Source organism: Bos indicus, chromosome 5 (genome assembly GCF_029378745.1).
Source record: "Bos indicus isolate NIAB-ARS_2022 breed Sahiwal x Tharparkar chromosome 5, NIAB-ARS_B.indTharparkar_mat_pri_1.0, whole genome shotgun sequence".
In the NCBI taxonomy this organism is placed as follows: Eukaryota; Metazoa; Chordata; class Mammalia; order Artiodactyla; family Bovidae; genus Bos; species Bos indicus.
In genome coordinates this window covers 101575171-101600205 of record NC_091764.1, presented here as the reverse complement: position 1 = coordinate 101600205, position 25035 = coordinate 101575171, and the positions used below count along the sequence as shown (strand labels likewise).

General features: G+C 47.6%; 1 protein-coding gene across 1 annotated transcript; it reads right to left on the bottom strand.

Moving 5' to 3' along the window:
• Positions 1–198: 198 nt before the first annotated feature.
• FOXJ2 (forkhead box J2) lies at positions 199–20244 on the bottom strand. The gene is made up of 11 exons (XM_019961619.2): positions 19191–20244; positions 11719–12065; positions 9537–9611; positions 8505–8573; positions 8193–8333; positions 7523–7718; positions 6064–6432; positions 5407–5508; positions 3406–3615; positions 2468–2569; positions 199–1449 (listed from the first exon to the last, which is right to left on the bottom strand). Exons 2-11 carry the CDS (start codon positions 12049–12051, stop codon positions 1361–1363), a joined length of 1686 nt encoding a protein of 561 aa, XP_019817178.2. The 5' UTR covers positions 12052–12065; positions 19191–20244; the 3' UTR covers positions 199–1360.
• Between the last annotated feature and the right edge of the window lie 4791 nt (positions 20245–25035).

Here is a 25035-nt window from a genome sequence, read left to right as displayed (position 1 = left end):
AAACAGATTCCAGTCTTGCCCGAGGACATGGTGAGACTAAAAGGAATCATGGGTTACTCTTCTTTCTTGAGAATCCCAGAAAACGGGAGAAGAAAATTTGATGGGTGGAAGAGCTGGGCAGACAACTGAAAGAGGATGAAATAATATTTGCCAAATGAGATAAGGGGATGAAAGGAAAACTAGTAAATGCAAATAAAAGCCAGTTAATTTCCAGAGAACATGATGTTTAAAAAGCCAGAATGGTTCAATAGAAACCCTCTCCAAAAAGCTGACCCTATGCTGAAGGGTTGTCCTCATTTCCACCAGAGACGCAGCACATCCGTGCTAAGTTGCTTCAGTCGTGTCCAACTCTGTAACCCTATAGACTGTAGCCCACCAGGCTCCTCTGTCCATGCAATTCTCCAGGCAAGAATACTGGAGTGGGTTGCCATGCCCTCCTCCAGGGGATCTTCCCAGCCCAGGGATGGAACTCACGTCTCCTGCCTTGGCAGGCGGGTTCTTTACCACCTTGTGCCACCTGGGAAGCCCTGAAGAGAAGGAGAGTTCTGGCTAGGACTGACTCTATGTCCTATAGAGAACAGGCCAGGAATAAGTCAATGGCAGTTTATTTGACAAGAGTGGCAGAGACCCAATTTCTGACTGTTTTATATTTCATCACCCCTCTACAGCGTTCTACTCTACCCAACCCAGACCTCTTATTCCACTAGGATTTTATCTCCACCACCATCACTCTTACCCTTGATGGGGAATGAGGACCAGCAGAAGTAGGATTGGAGATATAAAGGGACAAGGAAGAGCTCAGAGGACAAAATTAGCACCATTAAGTAAAACCTGCAAATTCATGGCTGCCAAGCAGCATTTTAAATCCCTTCTACTTAATAATGTGGCCTCTTCAGCCCTGGATTGAACTGATATCCACGGAAAACAACATAGGGCTGAAAGGTGGGATTAGCACTGAATTGCCCAAAGAGAAAGGTAAATCAAAATTTGAGACCTTTCACTGTGGCTCTCATGGCTTCACCTTCCAGCCAGGTGACTTTAAATTAGCAAGAGGTGGACATGGACAATGGTGTGGGGACAGGAGACTGGAGACAGCATATAACCAATCATAATAATAATAATATAATAAGAATAATAATAAAAGAATAGGGAAAAAAACTAGAAGGAAGAGGAAGAATGAGGCAGGAAAGAGGGGGTTATCTTCGGCAGCATCTTGCGGTGGCTTCTCTGGCAGAGAAAGAAAAAAAAAGGATATATATCTATATACAGGCAAGGGCGGAAGAGTGGGCGGGGGCTGGGCTTCCCCCATTGCCCTATGTCACCACCCAGCCCTGGGCTGATGGCCGGGCTCTCAAATGCACTAGGTAATCAAGTCCCAATCGAAGTCATCTGGGATCTCCTCACTGGCCCCAGGAGGTGGGACTGGTGGCCGAGGGACCATGTGGTGTGCTGTGGAAAGAGAAAAGGAGATTAAGAGGAGAGGGCATGGGAGGCCATTCTGTCCATCTCGATGGACGGTGATCAACCCCAAGCACCCCCAGGGGGAAGGTTTGGGGAAACTACCATCCTTATCAGCCCAGAGTTATTTTTGCTGCCAGCTACCACTTCAGTGAGGTCCCAGGAAAGAAACTAGAGTAAACTGCGCCATATGACAATGTAACAGCAGTAAAATGTAACAGCCATTAAAAATTATACTTATGGGGAATGCCCTGGTTGTCCAGGGGTTAGGACTCCTTGTTTTCACTGCCTAGGGCCCGGGGTTCAATCCCTGGTCAGGGAACTAAGATCCCACAAGCCACGTAGAGTAGTCAAAAAAAAAAAAATTATATTTTCAAAGATCATATAATAACATCAAAAAACATACAGAAATAGCAATATTACTATTTGAAATAGCAATACAGAGATTTGTATATAAGAAGGAATACATGGACAAAGACCTCCTAAATTGAAAACACTGTGGTTAGGCAGGATGATAACAGTGGTTTTTCTAAAATGCATTTAAAGGTGAAGGATCTGTTCATTTTGCACTATTCATGACAATTTAGGGTATCCACGCCTACTCACACCAACAGAGATAGTTCAATCCCAGACCCCTGATACTAGAGGTCAGGTGACATGGGCACAAAGCAGGTACATGTATATAACATGTTCATTTCATTTGTCTGAGTGCATCTTCCATCCAGATTCCGAAGTGAAGCATATATGTTCTACTTGTCTATCTTTTGTTTATAATCATGCTTCTACTTTCTGTCATCATGGTAGGCACGGGCTAATTTTAAAGCTTGTTGATCTTCTCTTGTCTCCCATGACATACACCTCCCAACAGGTGGCCCACCCTCAGTCTCAGGAACCAGGAGGGCTCACCCGTTCTGGCAGGTGCAGTCAAAAGGGCTGATAATGCAGGCTCAGAGCCACAGGAAAGCCAAACAAACTCGCTGGTGCTTAAAACAAGTCTCCTGGCTCTTACCTGGGCGACTGTATCCTGCTGAGTCCTGGGTGGGGAGTGGGTACATTGGTGATGGGCCAGGGTAGAGATGGGGGGCTTGAGGGTGCACATAAGAGTTCACTGCTGTGAAAGCAAGACAAGAGTTAAGTGAGTGGGACCCCTGTACTCAAGGAAGCAGAGTCTGATAGAGAGGGTGACATACTCCCCATCACCTTCAGCTCTTCTCCCTTACCCGCTCTGTTCTGTAGCTCCTGTGGGCATCAGTGCTTTCTGTAGAAGCTCTCAGTCCTAGTCACTTAGGGTACAAAGGCAAAGGCACCCAATACTAGCCCCTGCAATATTACAGCTATCAGCAGGGTGATAAACACAGAACCTTCATCACTGACTCTCCCTCACTTCACTGGTTTGCCGATCATGACCCTATGTGATACGATCCAGGGAGGAGTTTCCTGAGACACAGATTTAGAATAGGGACTTTCTCTTCCCTTTTCTTAAGTAACCCTGACCTCCCAGATCAAGATCTAAAAGGAAAACTTCCCTTGGAATCCAGTGGCTAAGAATTCACGTGTCAATGCAGGGAACACGGGTTCGATCCCTTCTCTGGGAAGATCCCACAAGCCATGGGGCAACTATGCCCATGTGCCACAGCTACTGAAGCCTGTGAGTCCTAGAGCCTGCACTCCACATCAGCAGAAGCCACCACAGTGAGAAGCCTACCCACCTTTACTTGAAAGCAGCGCCCACTCACTGCAACTAGAGAAAACTCTGTGCGCACCAACCAAGACTCAGAGCAACCAAAAAGAAAAAAAAAAAAACCTAAAAGGAGATACAGTCTATTTTTTTGGCCTTTGGATCAGTGCCCATAAGCTGATGTTTCTCAGTTCTCTTCCACCCTTCTCATCCCCCTTCCTTCGCATCATCCAGTCTCCACCTCCTTGGCAACCGGCTTCGTGTGGTACCTTGGTTCATGGCTGGCTCCTGCTTGCCACTGGTGAGAGCACAGGAGTCCGCGATGCGGGAGGGGGCGGGTGGCCGGTGGGAGCCTCCCTGGGGGGGCACATGACCAGTCTGAGTGAGGAAGTGATTGAGGGAGTCACACAGATTGGCAATGTGATGCTGGTCCAGGCTCCAGTTCTTCTGCTCTGCCTGCCGCAGGCTCTCCATCAGCTCTGCCAGTAAAGAAGCAAGAAATGCTAACTCCTGTTATTTTTGCAATGAATGGTGAGATTTCAAATTTTAATTTTTGCTTTCTGAATTTATCTATTGCTTGACAGGCATTATGAAAAATAAACTGTGTAGTCTATTAAAAAAAAAAGAAATGCTAACCTTGCCAGAGCCCCAACATCCCTAGTGGTTCTATACCTAAGTCACTGCTCCAGTCACACTGTCAATCAACACCACTGATTATACGTGTTACCAAGGAAATGGCAACCCACTCTGGTATTCTTACCTGGAAAACCCCAACGATAGAGGAGTCTGGTAAGATCTACAGTCCATATGGTTGCAAAGAGTCAGACACAACTTGGCAACTAAACAACAACCCCCAATAATTGACATCTACATTTTCAAACTCTCATTCTATTTCTTCCTTACCAAACTCATATAATTTCCATATTACTGGTGAATAAAAGTTTCAAAGTAACTGAGTGAATTAGCTGTGGTCATATTGTCAGTCACGAATTTTCCTGGGAAGAATACTGGAGTGGCTTGCCATTTCCTCCTCCAGGGGATCTTCACAACCCAGGGATCGAACCCCATGTCCCCTGCATCTCCTGCATTGGTAGGTAGATTCTTTACCAGGTGCCACCTGGGAAGCCCCCATACTGTCAATAAATGGTGGCAAAACTATAAAATGGTGATCCAGGGCTTCTGAATAAAGAGTCCTCCTTCTCCCAAAGATAAAACTGAGTAGAATAAACCACTGTCATTTTGAATAAAGGCAAAAATTAATCAAGATAAAAATCTGGCTTAAAATTCAACATTCAAAAAACAAAGATCATGGCATCTGGTCCCATCACTTCATGGCAAATAGATGGGGAAACAATGGAAACAGTGACAGGCTTTATTTTCTTGGGCTCCAAAATCACTGCAGATGGTAACTGCAGCCATAAAATTAAAAGACGCTTGGTCCTTGGAAGAAAAGCCATGACCAACCTAGACAGCATACTAAAAAGCTGAGATATTACTTTGCTGACAAAGGTCCGTCTAGTCAAAGCTATGGTTTTTCCAGTAGTCATGTATGGATGTAAGAATTAGTCCATAAAGAAAGCTGAGTACTGAAGAATTGATGGTTTAGAACTGTGGTGTTGGAGAAGACTCTTGAGAGTCCCTTGGACTGCAAGGAGATCAAACCAGTCAGTCCTAAAGAAAATCAGTCCTGAATATTCATTGGAAGGACTGATGCTGACGTTGAAATTTCAATACTTTGGCCACCTGATGCAAAGAACTGACTCATTGGAAAAGACCCTGATGCTGGGAAAGACTGAAGGCAGGAGGATGAGATGGTTGGAGGCATCACCGACTGGACAGACATAAGTTTGAGACAGGGAAGCTGCTGTGCTGCAGTCCATGGGGTCGCAAAGAGTGGAACACAACTGAGAGACTGAACTAAAGATTAACTTGAAGAAGGTAGCAATATTATCCACCTGTGTAACATGAAATCCTCCATCCTCAAGCTTTACTTGGAGAAGGAAATGGCAACCCACTCCAGTATTCTTGCCTGGAAAATTACATGAACAGAAGAGCCTGGCGGGCTATAGTCCAAGTGGTCACAAAGAGTCGGACATGACCAAGCATACAAGCTTCACTTAACCATCCCCTCTGGTTCCAGTTTCCATTGGGTTTTTTCCACTTACATCCCTCAACACCCACCCACCCACCCACCCCCACCACCAGGCACCACCGGTTCTTCCGTTCTATTTGTTTTTTCTTATTTCAGGCACCATCACTCAGTCACCAACCTGAGAACTGTGACTGCTCAATGCTGGACCAGTTGAGCCGGTTCACCATCTTAAAGCTTTCCTTTAAGGAATCGATATTGGAGCACCAGTCTGGAGGAAAGGCTGTGAAGAGGAAGGGGATGGGGGAATAAGACAGAGTGAGGGGTGATGAGACAGCCACCAGCTGACAGCAGTCTGAGTTATGAATGCAAGATTCTTGCATCTACAAGATGCAAGTTACATTACCAAGATAACTTTGGACTTTCCCTCCCTGGAGATTTAGGACAAACCGAGCTATTGATGCTGTAATTACAAACAGCCCAGCTCACAGACAAGAGAATAAGTAAAACAATCCAAATTTGTCTAAAAATTCTCTTAATATAGAGCTCCAATTTGCAACTTCTGTTGCCCACAGGAGCTCTGGGGGGAGAGTAAGGCTAGAAGAGCCACTATTGGGACTTTCCTGGTAGTCCAGAGGTTAAGACTGCCCTTCCAATGCAGGGCCGGGCAGGTTTGATTCCTCCTGGGGGAACGAAGATCCCAAATACCAGTAGGCACGGAAACAAATAAATAAAAGACCCGCTGTTAATTTCCTAACCAATCCCCTCTCCTTCCAGAGTCAGAACAGGAAGGTCAGCTGGCAGTCCTTCCGGGGCTCCGCGTACCTCGCTTACTCACCAAAGCCAGTGCTGCTGATGGGTGCCTGGCCTTGTGCCTGTTGCTGTGGCGGCGGCTGCTGGGCGGGGTGGGAATGGGGGTGGTGCTGATGGGCGTGGTAGCCTCCGTGCTGCAGCGGGGGCGGGTGCATGGCCATCACCGGGGGTGGCCCGTAGCCCTCGGATCCCGTTGGCTTACCCCCGGGTGGGGTACAGCCGTCGGGGCTGGGGGTGTGCAATGGCGGCGCACCCCCGACAGCAGAGGTGCCCTGGGCGGGTGCCTGCGGCTGTGACTGCGGGGGCGGCGGCTGCGGCTGCGGCGGCTGCTGCTGCTGCTGATACACGTAGTAGTTGTTGGAGGGCGGCAGGTCCCCCAGGAGAGACGAGAAGCCTGCGGGGGGGTGGGGGTGGGTCAGGCAAAGTGGGTCAGGATTTCCACGGGGTTGAGACCCAGAAAAGGCAGCCGACGAAGGGTAAGGACAATCTGGACAGCAGGGTCCCCTCCAGCCCTGGTCCCCTCCAGCCTGGTCCCCTCCAGCCCCTGGGCAGGTATAACTGACAGACAAGGGTCTTAACAGCAGGACAACTACTGGAATTTTAGCCAAATGTCAACATGCACCTTTTTATGCTATTTTTCAAGGATACTGATGTAGGAATCATAGTTTCCAAAGACATCAGACATCAGATAGAGTTCCAAACATGTGCTGTGCTTAGTCGGTCAGTCGTGTCTGACACTTTGCGACCCCCTGGACTGCAGCCCGCCAGGCTCCTCTGTCCATGAGGATTCTCCAGGCAAGAATACTGGAGTGGGTTGCCATTTCCTTTTCCAGGGGATCTTCCCAACCCAGGGATTGAACCCAAGTCTCCTGCTCAGCAGACAGTTTCTTTACCACTGAGCCATCTAGAAAGCCCCAAAATTAAAATTTAAAATTTTAATTAAAAAAAATTTTTTTTAATTAAGTTGTTCTCACAAACACAGAGATTCTTAAAAAAAAGAAACTGCTGTCCCCTAGTGGCCATCCTCATAATGACTTGAAGCAGCCATTAAATCACAGCCCTTGGTTCTAGAAGGGGGATTCCTCCAGCTCACTGCAGCTAAGGAGCCAGCCCACTGCCTCTTGAGACAGCTGTCCTTCAGTACTAAGTCAGAAGAGATCTGACTCCAGACAGTTTTGGCTCATGACCCACTTTCTTCCCTGACCAGTGATCGCCCTCTCCTCGTGTTACACGTAGGAAAAAGGGAGAGAAGAGAATGTCACCATCTGTTCAAAAATACAAGGACAGGGACTTCCCTGGTGGTCCATGGGCTAAGACTCCCCGCTCCCAGTGCAGGGGACCTGGGTTCAGTGCCTGGTCAGGGAACTAGATCCCATATGCCACAAGAGCTTACATGCCACAACTAAGACCTGGTACAGCCAAATAAATATTAAAAAAAAGAAAATACAAGGACATCCCAGCTCCCCTCCCCAGCCCAGACTCACCATGCTGAGACGAGGAGGACTTCTCCAGCATGGACTTGTAGAGGTTGCGGAAGGACCAGCTTAGATCCTGAAAATTGATCTCCGAGTAGGAGAATTTGAAGTCATGGTTGGTGTTGTACAGGGGAGGGGGCCCCTCGGTGCTCTCTCGACCTGGACCTGCCGCTGCCACCGCTCCGCCGTCCACAGACCCTGTGCCCTAGAGGAAGAGGCAAGAAAGACTTGGTCCATGTCCTATGTGAGGGACCCATACGACACTTTAGTGGACACCAAGCTCTCTTGCCTATCCTTTTCATCCTCTCCCATCCTTTCAATGAATGAGCATCATTTTTCTCCTTTTCTCATTCCTATCTTGATATAGTCTCTTGCCCTTTCCCTGTGTTGCATCCATGCTCGTCTTTCCTTTCTCAGAAACTTTTTTGATCCCTTTCTTGTCTTCTCACCATTTTTATTTTTCTGATCTTTCTTAAAACGTTGTTTCTCTCTGCCTTTTGCTCTCTCCCTCTCTCTGCTTCTTTCTTTTGCTTTCTCCTTCTTTCCCAATTTATCTGCCTGCTATAGCACAGACAATCAATACATAATTTTGAACTGACAGACATATCAATCTATTCAATCACCCACCCATCCACCCGTCCATCCATCCCTTATGCCTCCTGCCACCTCCACCTCCTACCTGGCTATAGCTGGCAATCGATGTGGGGCTCTGAAGTGGTATCTGAGGGTTCCCCTCAGGAGGCAGTGAGGCTTCTCCACTCCCTGGAACCCCTCCCCGTGGACTCTTGCTGGCGTCCTGTTCTGGTGAATCCTGAGACAGCTGAGGGTTGTGAAAAAAGAGCAATCTATAAGCAGATGCTAAACCTCCCCACATGATTCATGGTTCCATCCTTGCTGGTGTCTGACCTTTGCCCCATGTTTAGGAAATGACTGGGAGATGCGGGAGGAGCAGCGGGCTCAGAAATGGCATCTCATTGAGGTAGAGACTTACATCATCATCTGGAGGGTGTCGTCTCTTCCGGGAGATGTCAGGGCAAGTATCAATTGTCCAATAAGAACCCTAGAAGAACCCATCGCCAGAGAGAAAAAAAAAATCATTATATATGGAAATACCGCCCACTGGAAAAGTAGACATTTGAGAGGATTTTCATATAAAATAGGGCTTCCCTGGCTTCATATAAAATAGGCCCTACCATAAAATGATAACAAATCCACCTGCAATGCAGGAGGCATAGTTTTGATCCCCAAGTTGGCAAGATCTCCTGGAGAAGGGAATGGCTACCCATTCCAGTATTCTTGCCTGGAGAACTCCATAGACAGAGAAACTTGGTGTGCTTGCAAAGAGTCCATGGGGTCACAGTCAGACACGACTGAGCGACTGTCACTTCTTCATATAAGATAAGAGCTATATTAAGAAAAATGACTGGCAATTCACATAGAATCCTGAGAGTAACAGCTATTTTTGAGTACTAAATCTGTACTAAATCACAGAGTATGTCAGAGGTACCCACTGTGGTCCAAACACAGGTCTCGATCATAATGAGGATGCAGAACACAGCATCCACCTCAAAGAGCTGCAAATGCCCAAACCAACCTACCCCTTCCATGTGATCTAAGGCAAAACTCTCTGAGACTTTAGCATCCATGGCTGTCCAACAAAGAGGATGATCTATCACTTCTCCCCTTCGAAGATAAAAACCACGAGATTTTTCTATAGAAAAATGCCTCCAAAGCTTATTTTACATCTAGAAAGAGCCCGATACACCAAAAGAGGGCATCGAAGTCAATTTTTTCATAAATATTTCTATTAAGAAAAAATTTCACAGCTTTCCTTAGTCATTCATTCTTGTGAGGACCCATAAGTTTGATAACCAAGCTCTTCCTCTGAGAGAAAAATAAAGCTGCTTCTCTAATTAATACGATTTCCTCTTCTGGGTAATTAAAACAGCCACAGGACTCTGAGCTGTCAACTACTCTCCTTTCCTTCCTGGTCCTCCCCTCTCCAATTACAGCTGAATCTCACCTTTCCAGGGTCATCCCGTGGTCTGGGCACCTTCCGGAAACACTTGTTGAGAGAAAGATTGTGCCGAATTGAATTCTGAGGAAGCACAGAAGCAAGTTAGATTTGAGTATCATGCAAAGCAGGAAATTTTCCAATAGTTCACAAAAGGACACAAAGGGAAATAACACACGCTAAAGTGCAAGTGTCAGGGTAAACTGAGCACCTCATAACCATACTGATGGAGGAAATCGCCTATCAGATAGCAAGAGCAATGAGATAAGAAAAAGCAAGTAAATTGATGAGAGATTAACTGCTGTAAATTTGACTACCTGGTGCTTCTAGAGAGCTGATTATATATAGTTTTTTCAATCTTTCCACCCAAATCACACCCAACTGATGACGGTATATAAATGCCTCAAAATCACATTTGCACAAACCTAAGTGCCCATCCACAGATGAATGGATAAAGAAGATGTGGCATATAGATATATGGCATATACATATATACACATATACACACAATGGAATGCTGCTCAGCCATTAAAAAGAGTGAAATTTTGCCATTTGCAGCAATATGGACCGATTTGGAGGGCATTATGCTTAGTGAAATAAGTCAGACAGAGAAAGACAAACATTACATGATATCATTTACCCATGCTATCTAAAAAATAGAACAAACTAGTAAATACAACAAAAAAGAAGCAGACTAACAGATATAGAGAACAAACCATTGGTTACCAGTGAGGAGAGCGAAGGAAGTAGAGGCAATACACGGGTAGGGGATTAAGAGGTACAAACTATTATATATAAAATTGGCTGCAAGGATATATTGTATTGATACGATATGGAGAATAAATACAGATTTTATATTAACTATAAATTAAAGTATAACCTTTAAAACTGTGAATCACTATACTGTACACCTTAACTTAATAATATTGTATAGCAACTATACGTCAATTAAAAAAGAATCACATCTGCTCAGCTCCTTAATTAATTCTATCAATAGTGAAAGAACATTTTAAAACTAATGATGTGGGAATTCCCCAGAGGTCTAGGGGTTAGGACTCCGAGCTTTCACTGCCAAGGGCACAGGTTCGATCTCTAGCTGAGGAACTGAGATCACACAAGCCACAGTGGCACAGCCATGAAAAAAAATACAAAACTGATGATGTAATGATGTAAATGATAACAAAATATAAATTATAAGTGAAACTAGGTACAATTCACCTTTTTGTCTTCTCAAGAGCCCAGGGAATGGTCACATTTGGAGGAAAGAAATATTGTTGCATACATGCCTTGGGTGAAGTTGGTGGGGGCTGTGGCAGCTAGCAGGAACATATTTATAAAGGGAAAACTGAATGCTTTCAACAGTCCCCAGCTCATCATCTGGCTTGTATGTGAGCTGATTATTTACAGAGTGACACAGCTACACTAAATCCCAGTTTCTACTCAACAACTGGCAAGTGAGTGATTGCTCCCAAGGACTGAGAACATCAGCCTTCCTTCCATGCGTGGAAGAGAAGGCCCCTTTTTCCTTCATCTCCAGCCAAACCACTTATCCTCTCCTTCCTTGCTTGGTGGATGAGCTGCTGGGGAAGGACCTAATTACATTATTATTTTTTCTTTGGTACATAGTTTTTAAAAAGATAATGACTGTGTGAGGTTTGATCTCTAGGTAGGATGGAGAGATGCCATGCCTTGCATGTGACTTCAACAGAGCAGAATGGCAATAAATACCTGTGAAATAAACCAAGGGACAAGAGGGTAGGATGAGGGACTTCCCTGGTGGCCCAGTGGCTAAGACTCTGTGCTCCCAATGCAGGGGGCCTGGGTTCAATCCCTGGTCAGGGAACTAGATGTTGCATACCATCACTAAGTGTTCACATGGCGCAACTAAGACCTGGCACAGCCAAATAAATAAACAATTTTTTTTTTCAAAGAGAGTATGGTGAGCATCAGCATCCTGCCATACCGTAACTATACTCAGAGGTTTGGTATCACTGGTATTTCCCAGATACACCTTATGAAAGTTGTTCAACTCTGAAAAAAAAAAAGTAAGGGATGGGAGATTTGAGATTTTTAAGTTCACACATCTCTGAGACAGCTCAGAGTGAAGTGGACCAGGTTACAGGAAGACACAAAAGTAGAGGAAAATGTTGTCAAGGCTAAGAACCATCTCAGGGCATAGAAGCTGTCCCACCTTCCAACCAATGCCTGCATTCTTGTAATAGGGGAAGTTGTCACAGATCCAGCGGTAAATCTCACTGAGGGTCATCTTCTTGGCTGGAGAGGAGTTGATGGCATAGGTGATGAGGGTGGCATAGCTGTACCGGGGTTTACCATCCTGGTGAACGGCAGCCTCGTCTTTACTCAGGGTGGCGTTCGGATCTGTGGGGGAGCCTGGTGGACATTTTCGGCTCCCACCAGGAGGCCCAGCCTGAGAGGCGCTTCCCAGCTTTTCGATGGTGGCCCGGAGGGTCAGCTGGGGGAGCCAGTCTATGGAGGTGAGGCTGCTCTCTAGGTCAGAAGCCATGGTATTTTTGGATTCTGCAGAGAAGAGGAAAATAAAATAGACAAGTGTTACCTGTGGTCACTTGTGGCAAGTAATACCAAATCTTAGGGCTTTAGGGGAAGGAGAGTTTCTTCTCACTCTAATTCCTATAGAAGACTCCACTCATGAGATAACCAGGTTCCCAGAACCCTCAAATGCATACGTCAATCACCTGCCAGATGACAGACTGGCACTTATCCTGCAACTTCACATGGAACATGGCAGAGGCCTCTTGCTTCATGCAGGACGAAAAGGGAGATCAAACCACCCAGCAAGTCGAGCTGTTCCTCAATTCTCCTTTCTTAAAGCCCTACAACACAATATTTTAAAGCTTCGTGGAGGGCTTTGCTGGTGGTCCAGTGGTTAAGAATCGGCTTTGCAATGCAAGGGAGACCGGTTCAATCCCTGATCTGGGAAGATCCCACAGGCAGCAGAGCAACTAAGCCCATGCACCACAACTATTAAGCCTGCACTCTGGAACCCTGGAGTCACAACAACTGCGCACACACGCTGCAATTACTGAAGCTAGAGCCAGTGCTCGGCAGCTCGTGCACCGAAACTAGAGAAAGCCTGAGTGCAGAAACGAAGACCCAGCACAGTCAAAAAATAAAATAAATAAATCTTAAAAAAACAAAAACACCTGTGTCGAATCGATTTCTTAAAAAACCACTTAAAAAAAAAAAAAAAACACTTAGACAGCAGGTAAAACCTGCCAAAGTCTATTCTCCAATTATGTGTCACATGTTATGTTTACATTCAACATCCACAGAGAGACAGCACGAGCAAACGTGTGAAGAAAAACAATCAGAGTAAACACAAGTATACCCTAAAGAAGCACGCATCAACACTTCCAAAGGTATTTCACATTAGTTCCATCCCCAGTGCTCGCCCTAGGATCCCACATCCATGTGCATACGAGGAGTATTAGGTACATAAGTGTGACAACCAGCCAAACAGGGATGGCACACAGACAGCAGCCCGTGACCAGAAACCACAAGGAGATACACGGCATACGTTACCCACGGGGCACAGACTCACAACACAGAGGGCAGGAGCCGGAGCACGGCTGCCCTCGCACCTTTAAAGCACCGCCCCCTCGCGAGTTCCCGCCCACAGACGGCGACACCAGGAAGAAGTCACTGCAGAGGCCCTCCCACCGCTCGGCCTGCCTGGCTGCACTGAGCCAGGGAGACACCCAGCTGTGCGCGCACCGGTAACAATCAGATAGGCAGCTAAAAATAGCCATTCTGGGGCTCAGGGTTGGCTCCCCTTCTGCCGCCTCCTCCTCCTCTCTCTTGCCTTCCCGGCCAGGCACGCACGCTCGCGGCACCTCCATGCAAACTCCTGGCGCTGCCAACCCTCCCACGCCGGCTGTCTGCACACCCTGCCGCCACCCACGCGGCCTGGGCACTCTCTCAGACGGAGGGGTGCAGCCGGAGTGACGTCTGGGTGGGGGAAGGTGAAGGACAGTAGGTGAGATTTGCATTGCAGGGGCTGGAAAGAGTGGCATGATCCACGTGGTAGCCATTGGCACTCCCCTAGGGTGGAAGCCAGCACCACCCCACCCCACTCCACCACCACCCCGACTCTGTCCCACCCCCCTTCCCCTACCCCCTCACCCCCCTACCCCATTCCTTTACCCCTCCCAACCCCGCCCAGACACACAAACATACATTAATTGTGCCTGCATGCTCAATCGCTAAGTCGTGTCTGACTCTTTGCGACCCCATGGACTGTATAGCCCACCAGGGTCCTCTGTCCATGGGATTTTCCTGGCAAGAATACTGGAGTGGGTTGCCATTTCCTCCACCAGGGAACCTCCCGACGCAGGGATCCAACCGCCTCTCCTGCACTGGCAGGCAGATGCTTTACCACTGAGCCACCAGGGAAGCCCTCCAGGGAAGCGCCCTGCCCCTCCCCACCCCGCCACCCCACCCCCAATCCATGATTGCTGCCGAACCACCTTGTGCCTGCACTGTTGGCCAGGTTCCAGCTAGGGTTTCTTCCTCCGACCCCTGCTGAAGGGGTAATCACTCTTGAGGAGCCAAGGCTAACAAGTCTCAGAATCCTGGACAGAAAACACATTGGGTGTGTAATGCCTAAATCCACTCACATAATGTGCACCAGCATTACATACAACTACACGCAAATCCACACACCGTAGTTAGAAGCTCAGTCGCAGGCATGGGCCCAGTCTCCTGCCTCCATCTCTGGGCTCACTCTCCTAGTTCTTAACTCCTCTAGCCTGGAGACTTTCTCCCAAGGGTCAGCAAGCTCACTCATCCCCTAATCTCTCAGTTCCCCACCCACACAGTCTCTGCATGCGTGTGCACGTTCTGGAGCTCCTCACCAGCAACACATCAACTCCGCCCACTCTGTACTCAAGGAAACACCTTAGTGCCTCGGGGGCCTGGGCAGCGTGAGACCCAACAGCAACCCAGGTTGGTTTTATAAATAGCATCGCAAAGGGGATTCCCCTTTATGCTGAGCTCCTTTCCCCACCATCCTTTCCCATCCCACCACCACCATTTTGCCCTAAAACCGTGGAAACCTGGAGACTAACAGGGACACTGAATCATTCCAGGAAGCCTCAGCTCCTGGCAATTTACTAAGGCAGAGCAGAGCAGCTACTGGGGTAACGTGCATTCCGCAGCCATCTGGTTCTGGAGCTACGTTAGCCCAGCTGAATGGGAACACAGCAATGAGCAGGTTCACAATGACCAGGGTTCTCCTGGGTTTCTAAGGAAATTTTACCCTATTATCTCCTGCTAAAGATCCTGGGAAGTTTCACTTTAAGAACATAGCAGGGGCTTCCCTGGAAGCACAGTGGATAAGAGTCTGCCTGCCACCACTGGGGACACAGGTTCCATCCCTGATCTGTGAACAGATTCCACATGCCACAGAGCAGCTGGGTCCATGAACCACAACTACTGAGCCCTCATTCTAGAGCCTGTGAGCCTCAACTACAGCAGCCAGTGCTCCGCAACAGGAGGGGCCACTGCAGTGTGAGGCCGGTAGCCCAGAGTAGCCTCCACTCAGTGCAACTGGAGAGAAAGCCCACGCAAAGCACTGAAGACCCTGCCCAGCCAGAAATAAAAATAATAAAAGAAGGAAAGAACACAGAAGTCTTCAGGGGACATTTCATGTGCAACCCTCCCAACACTGGATAGGGAGGGACAGGAGAATACAATCAAAGCAGTTTACAGAACCCACTTGGCAGGTGCCAATCACTGTGAATTCCATAAACGGAAGTGCCCTCAGCCTTTTGCTGGTTCTGTGCCCTTCCCTAGCATTTCCCCAGCACCAGGTTAGGACACGGAGGTTAAATTTAACCTTTCACCAGCACCCTCCCAGCCAGCCCTCCAGCTACCGCCCCAGCACTCAAAATATCTTCCAATCTTACCAGCTACAAGCCACTTAGAGCAAAAGATCCTGATTTCTCAGCACCATTCTCCCTAAACCCATCCCACTTCCTTGCCCCCAGCACTTCCCCATTCTTGAAGGGCAGCCCAGCGTGTAGAACCTCAGAGAATGAGGTTCCCTGGTTCTATTATGAACCTTGACACCTACACGCTGAGTCTCCCTAAACACCCCTTGCCTCCCTGAAGCCTTCCTGCCTCAGTTTCCTTCTTCAATAAAAGGGATGCCATCACAAACACTGTCAAAGCTTCATTCCTAGAGGGACATGAATGAAGCTTAAAGAGCTGGTGGCTGCCACACATTCCACATTCCCCCAAAATAATGGCACCAGGCTAGTGTTCGGGGCTATTATTAGAAAGGTACATAAAAGGTACTTCCATTCTCAGTCCAACCAACCCAGTTACCCAGACCTCTCTCTCCAGGGGGGCCTTGTGCCACAGGGCTGGGGCAGAACCTGAGTCAGGCTACATTCTTCTCTGCAAGCTGGAAGACTGAAAGGAAATACCCATAGAAACTGGGAAAGGCAGCCAAAGGGCAGGCTCCATCACATCCATGGAACGTCTAATGAAGACTTCACTACTGGGAGAAAGAGAAAAACAGAAAGACATTCTGGTGGAGGGGAAGACTGATCCCAGGTGAGACGTGTAAGACCCCAGATAACAGGCACAGTTTTCTCCCCATTTTCTCTGAAAGGCCAGTAATTGTTCTCTGTACAGTGCCAAGGTCAGGCATTAAGGAATGATAACTTCCTGCTCTGTACCTAATGCAGAAACTAACAGAGCAGTGGCTAAGTTTGCCACCTTGCTGATTACCAGCCCGGATGTCTGGGTTTCAGTCCTGGCACCACAGCCTACCTACTGGCTGTGCAACCTCAGGCAAGTTACTTAACCTGTGTTGTAGTTTCTTCACTGGAAAATGGAGATGATAACTTGTATATACATAGGGTTGTTGGGAGGATTACCTTGAGTTAAAATTTTTAAAGCACTTAGTGAGTGTTATATACGTGTAGCAATGACTATTTTTGAATGAGAAAAAAAAAAGAGAATAATAGACATTGAAAATTAGAAAAATGGACAGACCATACAGGTAGGCCTGGAAGAAGTAGCAAACCTACAATGAGTTCACAATAGTTTTCAGGATGTCAGAATCTCAAACTTTCCTTTGCGGTGAGTGTCACCCGACTAAGGACTGACCAGGGCCACGACTAGTAAACTCCCAAGGATAAAGAAATGGGGGAATATCATCTCTTATTTTCCACAGGGGACTAGGTCGAGTCATAAGATGTGATCTGGAAAATAGCACCAAGTCATAGTTAATCCAACCCAATAGCTGTCTGCCCCTAACTGATTCCACGGAGGCGAGGAGAATCAGGGAGACTCAGTCCCAGCACAGCCGCTTAGGCTGTGTGGCAGTGGGTCATCTGGACATGCTCTGGTCCCGTTGGCTCTGGGCCATTCAACAAGTAGCCCTCCAGCATCTGGTAAAGTGCTTTCTGGGAAATAGGCTGCTGTTCTCCAGAGCCAGCTCTTTTCAAACAAAAATGGGGAAGGGAGTTCTAGGGTAAACAGCCGAGGATCCTCATGCTTATTAGACCAGAGATGTCAGAGCTGACGCTCTCTATCAGTCCTAGCAGAAGTGGTCCCAGCCAGAGATTGGGCTGCAGCCACTCATGAGGGCTCCCATTGGCTGGGGCAGGCCAACCCTGTCCTCCCAGCTGGGCATCATTACCAGCATTCTCCTCACTTCCCTGCACTGGCGCACCTGTTTTAAGCGGCCTACCAGAAACACACAATTCTAGGTAATTGGAGCCTAGTCTGAAAAGCACACACAGACTTGGCCTTGGTGCATGATGGGGACAGAGCCACATCCATGTGAAGTAAGAAAGAGACGCACGTTATTTTACAGCGCAGCCCCACAAACCCAGATTACAGCCCTCTCATGGACCACAACCAACAGGTAGCTTCCAGGACACAGTGAATGTACTTAGAGATTCAGGCAGTTCACCCAATGGCCAAAGGAGGAAACATAAAAACCCAAATAGGATGAAGCCTCCCGGGACTTCCCTGGTGGTCCCATGGCTAAGACTTTGTGCTCTCTACACAGAGGGCCTGGGTTGAATCCCTGGTCTGGGAACTAGATCCCACATGCTGCAACTAAGCCCCAGAGCAGCCAAATAAATATATAAAAATGAGAGAGAGAGAAAGAAAGAAAGATGAAGCCTCTCACTTGGATTCGCTGTGGGGTCTAATGCTCCTTACAGAAGACAAAGTATTTCCTAGCGGTGAGGCAGGAACACAGGCACCTAGCTGGGGACCCCAGGTTGACAGGCAGAGCGCTACTAAACCCATAGCCCAGGCTCCGCCAGAAGGATGTCCTGGCACCTTTTTCTTGCCTTTTCTGAAGATCCTGGGCTTTGATGGTTCTTGCTATTTTCCTATGAAAGATAACATACATTCAAGGTTCCAGACACCCAGAACTTGCACACAAAACAGGAAGAGATAGGATGAAGCTATCAGGTGATTTTCTGAAAAGAAATTCCTCGGGGGTCAAATCTCCCTGGCAGTCAGCTTATTTCCATTGAAGACTGGAAGTAGGCTGAGCATCACCCCTCCCCTCCTTCTCTCCAGGGTCTGCCTTTTCCTGAGGAACTGTCAGCAAAGGACAGGAGCAGTGTCGGGCACTGGGACAGTGGGAGCCGGCCAGCTTTAGGGACAAACTTCAACCCAGGAGCTGGCATTCCCTGCAGACTTTTTTCTTGCCTTGGGACATGGGATCTCCATTTTCCCTGTGGATGTTATGCTTCCAGCCCGGAGTGGAGATGTCATGAGGGGAGGCTGGGAAGCACAGTGAGTGGAGACAGACCACTTTTCTTATAAAGGGAGCAGTAATCACCATGGGCTGGAGAGAACAGCTCTGCTGCTGCTGCTGCAACTGCTAAGTCACTTCAGTCGTGTCCAACTCTGTGCGACCCCATAGACGGCAGCCCACCAGGCTCCACCACCCCTGGGATTCTCCAGGCAAGAACACTGGAGTGGGTTGCCATTTCCTTCTCCAATGCATGAAAGTGAAAAGTGAAAGTGAAGTCACTCAGTCATGTCCGACTCTTCTCGACCCCATGGACTGCAGCCTACCAGGCTCCTCTGTCCATGGGATTTTCCAGGCAAGAGTACTGGAGTGGGTTGCCATTGCCTTCTCCAGAGAACAACTCTGGTGGACATTAAATGACCTAGGGTTACAGGTAAGAAAATGTAATACCAATGGAAGCCCCAGACAAGGCCAGGCCACAAGATGCCACCATGACTTCAGTGAGAGCCCATTCTCGGTGTGACAAGGCCCAAGGATAGAGGGTGGTGTGGCAGTCCGGTTGGGGTGTGTCTCATCATGACACTGTACGGATGGAGTGCTAGAGATGCAGAGGTTTTCTGATGTCCCTTGCCCTTGGCATGAAAACAAACATTTTCCTAGGGACCTCCAATGAACCCCATCCCATCAGTCCCCCCAACACTAAGAAACCCATTTCTCATAGCCTCTGCAGCAAGATGAGGGTTTGAATCCAATAGCTTCGGAACACATTTCCCAGAAGAGTCTCTGAGTTGTTGCTCTACCATCCCAGTAACGAAACCCATCTCAAGAGGCACCATCTCAGGCCCCCTACACCCACTAGTGTCTAAAGACGACAGAAGATGAAAGAAAGCACTAACCTGTCTCCACGTCAGCCGCAGCAGAGGGCGGGGACCACCTGGTACTGGAGTCTGGGGTTGGAGGGACCCCTCTCTTCAAAGGCAGATGCGGAGCCTCATCCTCAGTGGCTCTTCCCGTTCTTGGCTGAGCCTCCCAAGCTGGGGAGGGGAACTGGGTCCCGCGAGGATGAGGAGTGGAGGGAGGGCGAGGGGGAGAAGGAGGTCCCACCTGGGGAAGGTGGCACACCCCCCACACTCGGCCGGCGACCCTGGGGAGGAGGGGAGGAGCCTCGTCCAACCCGGAGTTGTCTCCTCCCCCTTGGGGGAGTCCCCCTCTCCCCCAAACTGAATCTGTCGGGAGTGGAGGGCTCTTTCTGTCGGCTGGAGATCGGAGCGGAGGGGCTCTGCCCTGTTCCACCGTCCGGGTACAGGGAAGTTGGGGGGACTTCTTCCCCTCTCCTGGAAGGCTGGAAGCCGAGTCGTCTTCTCTCCCTGGGGTGTCCTCTGCTTCTGAACGTGAGCAGTCCTCGCCCCCGTGAGCACGGGCTGGGCGGCAGGGTGCCTACTCCAGAGGCATACCCCGTTCTCTCCGGCCCCCAAAAGTCCAGAACTGAGGAGAGTGTGCTTGCAGGAGTGGAGGCACGCGGGGCTGCTCACTCGCTTCCTCGGTAAGGATCACCCCTCTACTTTGGAGGCTCCATTCCCGGGACGGTGCGGGGATCCTCCTCGCCTCTAAGAAGGAGAGACTCGCCCCCTAGCGGGGTCTCCTCGGTCCCTCGCCCGGGTGCGAAGGGTCTTTTCCCGTCCCCCTCCCGCCTCCGCTCCCGGGGCGCCCCCGAGGGTGGGGTTTGCTTGCTCCCCGCTCTCCCGGAGCTGGCCTGGGCAGCCGGGGCCGGGAGGCCGCGGCTCCGGACGCGCGTCCCTGCGGCGGCCGCGCCTCCTCTCGTCCCGTTCGCGTCCGCTCCGCTCCCGCCGGCGCGTGGGGCTCCCCGCGCCGCCGCCGCTCGGGCTCCGGCCAGTCCGGACTCCCCCAGGGAGCCAGGCGGCGGACGGAAGGTGTCAGGGCTCGGCCGGGGCTCGGGCTCGGCGCGGCTCCGCTGCAGGCCCCGGCTCCTCCCCGGCCTCCGCGCCGCGCTCGGCGCCCCTCCCCCGCCCCCGCCCGCCGGGCCGCCGCCACCGCCTCCCCGCGCGGGTTAAGGAGGAGCGGGCGGCGCAGAGCCTTGGGTGCGCTGCGCCCGGTGAGCCGCGCCGCCGCCCCCCGCCCCCCGACCTCCCGGGGGGACCGACGCGCGCCGCCCGCGGCCCTGGGGACGCGCCCCCCCCCCCCCACCCCCGCGCTCCCCTCCGGTCGCCACTGGTTCCCTTGCAGCTCGCCATCCGCCAGAGACGACACCCACTGCTGTCTGTCGGGAGAGTCCCTCGTTTGCGCCGCAGGAACTGTCAATTTCAGTTCCACGCTAATTCTGCCATACTTTTTTTTTTTTTTAGTTCATTGTCTTCCATACATAGATGAACATAGGTTTTCCCAGGAATGCCTTTGATAGGTTTCCTTTTTTCCCTGAATAGCTTTTAAAGGGGTATGGGATTGGGCCGAAGTTAGTATATTACACTGATACCATCCCAGAGTTCAGTAAATGCTTGTTGAACGACTGAATGTAGAAGGTGATCAATGACCGTGCAACCGAGAAAACTCTGGACCAAACATCAGAAAATCTAGGAGAATCTAAACTTGTGCAAGGCCAAGTTCTACGGCATCCAGGGCGGCGAAGAAGAGGTCCTTATACTCGCCTTACCCACCCAATAAGGCTCCTGCAAGAATCTAATGATCTCATTTATGTGGAAATGCTTTTTAAACCACTGTACATAAATGTGTAAAGAATACTGTTCAATTCACTTGGCAATTCTATAACATATCTTATCCGGGTCACAGTATAGAATGTTCATATCCTCTGCCCTTAACAGAATAATCCCCACCCAAAGACAGAAAACACCACCAGATGACTACCTCCATTTTTCCTCTTGAACTCATATTATGCTGCAAATTCTTCTGCAAATTCTTATGTGTTTCATCATCTGGCCTCTTGAACTTTTCTCAAACTACTCTACTTTCTGTTAAATAAGAAAACAATATTATCCGTGAAATATTTTAATTGCTCAAAAAATAAAAAGGCAGAATACTCAGGATTACAGCTTGATCACTACATTTCATATTTATATATTAAAGTTTTTTTCCTCTTCTGGTTAAATATATAATACTGTATTTTATATTTACAATGTGCCAGGCATTGACTGAGCTATGCATGTATTATCACATTTAATTCTTCCCAATCCCATAAGGCACTATTATTAAGCCTATTTTACAGATGAGAAAGCTGAAATAGAGCCATAGATTGTGTCTGAGTTCAAATTATTAGTAAAATGCAAAATCAGGACTGAAATTAACAAATTCAAAATCCAAATGATTCTTCTATCCCATTTTCCTGAGCTGTCAAAACTAAAAGTCATTCCTTTAATTGTAATTAAAGGCAGTCAATTCCAGCTGAGCCTTCTCTTCCTTTCCTCTCTTACAAGATCCAGAATTAAAATCGTATTTTTCTCTCCTCTTTGAAACATTGATTCATTCGCCCACACACAGATAATTTGGCATCAGATGTTTCTTACTTTGTGTTACAGGTTTTGTTACATTTCTTTCTTCAATCCTTTTTGACTTTTTTTATGTATATGAAATTTGAGGATCAGGGGTAGAGAGGTCAAAGTACTAAAAGTGAGAAAGTTAGGGAAGGCTTAGAATCTCTTCTTCTAGAAATTGAGAGAAGTAAAAAGGTCAAGAAATTATTTGACCTATACAAGATATTTGCTGCAGCACTATATATAGCTGTAGGGAATTAGCTAAACATCTATAATAAGGCAACTGTTAAATACCTTATGGTACTGCTATATTATAGAATGCTGCTGCTGCTGCTGCTGCTGCTGCTAAGTCGCTTCAGTTGTGTCCGACTCTGTGCGACCCCATAGATGGCAGCCCACCGGGCTCCCCCGTCCCTGGGATTCTCCAGGCAAGAACACTGGAGTGGGTTGCCATTTCCTTCTCCAATGCATGAAAGTGAAAAGTGAAAGGGAAGTAGCTCAGTCATGTCTGACTCTTAGCAACCCCATGAACTGCAGCCTACCAGGCTCCTCTGTCCATGGGATTTTCCAGGCAAGAGTACTGGAGTAGGGTGCCATTGCCTTCTCCGTAATAGAATACTACTTAGCTTTTAAATGAGTAAATATATTTCACTCTGGAATGTAGAATTAGTGAGTAATTGTTTTAATTCTTATGACTTTACCATTTAGCTATTTTGCAATAGTCATGTTATTATTTTAAAGAACTAATTTTTTTCATACATCTAAATATTTTCCAGTGAGAATATCATGTTAAAAAACAGTTTGTATAATATGATTATGTAGGTGATTTTTGTAATATATATGTATTGATATCTGTATGTATATATTTGTGTATGTACACATACACACACACATAGATGGATATACACCAAAAATGTAAGCTTAAAGATTATTATAATTTCTCATTTTCACTATATCTATAATTACTATTTGTATGGTTTTTGCTTATGTGTTTTGTTTTGTTTTGTTTTGTTTGATTAAAAAAGAACCTGAAAAGCTAGTTTTGTTTTGTTTTTCCCCTGAGACAGGAAGAAGCACTTGAATTCATTCTCCATTTACTTTCTATTAAGGAAGGTGATATGGAACAGAATCAAAATGTAAAGGATCCACCCTTCTCAATAATAGAATCTAGTATCTAATTATTCATGTGTGCTATTCTACCTTGAGCAAAATGCTTCTAATATTGGTGACCAATATACCACAATACATATTTTGGAAGCATTTATGAAACACTTGCGTGTTACATGAAACATGGTAAAGTAGATAGAATTCATGTATTCAAATCCCAGCTTTGACACTCAATAACAGAACTTAAGTCATTTAACTGCTCTGGTAGTCAGTTTTCCTCATCAGTAAAATGGGGATAATAATATCACCTACTTCATAGCGCTGGGGAGGGACTGTGGTTCCACGCACAGAATGCACTTAGATACATGCATGGAGGAAGAGGAACCTAGAAGTTGGAAGAGTCTTAAAAGACATAGCAACCAAATGCAATGTATACAGATCAAGAGACACGACACACCTGTCAAATACAATATATGGACATTTCAGGGGATCCTGATTTGAACAGAGGAACTGGGAAAGACACCAATTTCTCAATCAAAATTTCAATCCTGACTTTGATGATATAAAAGAATTATTGCTATATTTTAGATATGTTAAAGAATTATGCTATTATTTTTTAAAGATCTTTATCTTTTTAAGATTCATACTAAAGAATTTAGTCATGGAATGCCTGAAATTTGCTTCAAAATAATCAAGTGATAAAGGAAAGAGGTATAGATAATAAGAAACTAGCCAAATGTTGCTTATGACAACATGGGCTTTTTTTCAAGCCTCTGTTTTTAATACTATTCTACTTCTGCATGTGTTTGAAATTTTACAAGATAGTTTTTTAATACTGTTTAAAAAGCTATCGAACGACTGTCAATATTTGCGTGTACTTAGTATTAGTAGCTCAGTCGTGTCCAACTCTTTGCGACCCCATGGACTGCAGCCCGCCAGGCTCCTCTGTCAATGGGATTCTTCGGGCAAGAACACTAGAGTAGGTTGCCATGACCTCCTCCAGGGGATCTTCCCAACCCAGGCCTCCCGCATTGCAGGGGGATTCTTTTACCGACTGAGCCACTAGGGAAGCCCTTGTAAATATTTACTGTATGCTTTATATTTGTAATGTTATCTGATGTTTGTTTACACCTTTCAGATCACAATGTGTTTTTATTTACACGAAGTATTTTAGTACTCACACTGAACGTATATGGTAGCTATTATTATTCCCATTTTACAAATGATAAAACTGAATTAGAGGCAAGACTGGCAGGAGGCCCAATATACCACCTCCGCTCTTCCAGTTTCCAGAGGACCCTCCGTAAGAGTAGTAGGCGGTAACCCACAGCCACTAAGCAACCGGCTCTTGCTTCCTTTAGGGACTACCGTCAGATCTAGTGGGGAGACAAAAAGCAAACACACAAATGATTCACTTAGAAATATTTATCAGACAAAATTGGAGCCCACATTTGCACATCTACCCGCTACTTTAAAAGGAACTCTCAGGGAGAAAAGAATAGAACACAGAAGATGAGATTACTCGTAAAAGTTCTCTCCATGGTTTGGTTTTCTTTTACGTAACTTTATTGTTGTAAGTTTAATTCGTTTGTATTCTCTACCTAACCTATTTATTCTTTCTGAAAATAAAATCAGGCGTAAGGTGAGGGGACCAGAGATGAGAAACTGCATGGGAAGCGAAGTTGGGAGGCAGGAGAACGTCACATCCCAGTCGCTTGGAGGCCCAGGCACCTCACAGCTCGGCGCCACCTTAAGAAGCGTTAGCATCTCCGCCGGCCCTGCTGGCCTTCGGCTCCTCCCACTCCCGTGTCAGCTCCGACCCGGGAACGTGGGGTTGGGAGGAGAGACGCACTGAATGGAAAGATTGGCGCGGGAGTCTGCGGGGTCTCTCCTTCCCCCTGCTCTGCGGCGCGGGGAGGAGCAAGGACAGCTCGGCCCTTTGGGGTTTGGTCCTTTTCCTGAAGACTCGGGATGGGAACGTGTTCTACTGAGATGGGGGCTGGGGGGAGATATATGGGGTGGGAGGCTCATCTTGGGGTGCGGCTGAGGGGGGACAGAACTGGGGCGTCTGAGACATACAGTAGGCAAAATTGGCCGCAAATTCTAAGTTTAAGAGGTCCGTACGCGTCTC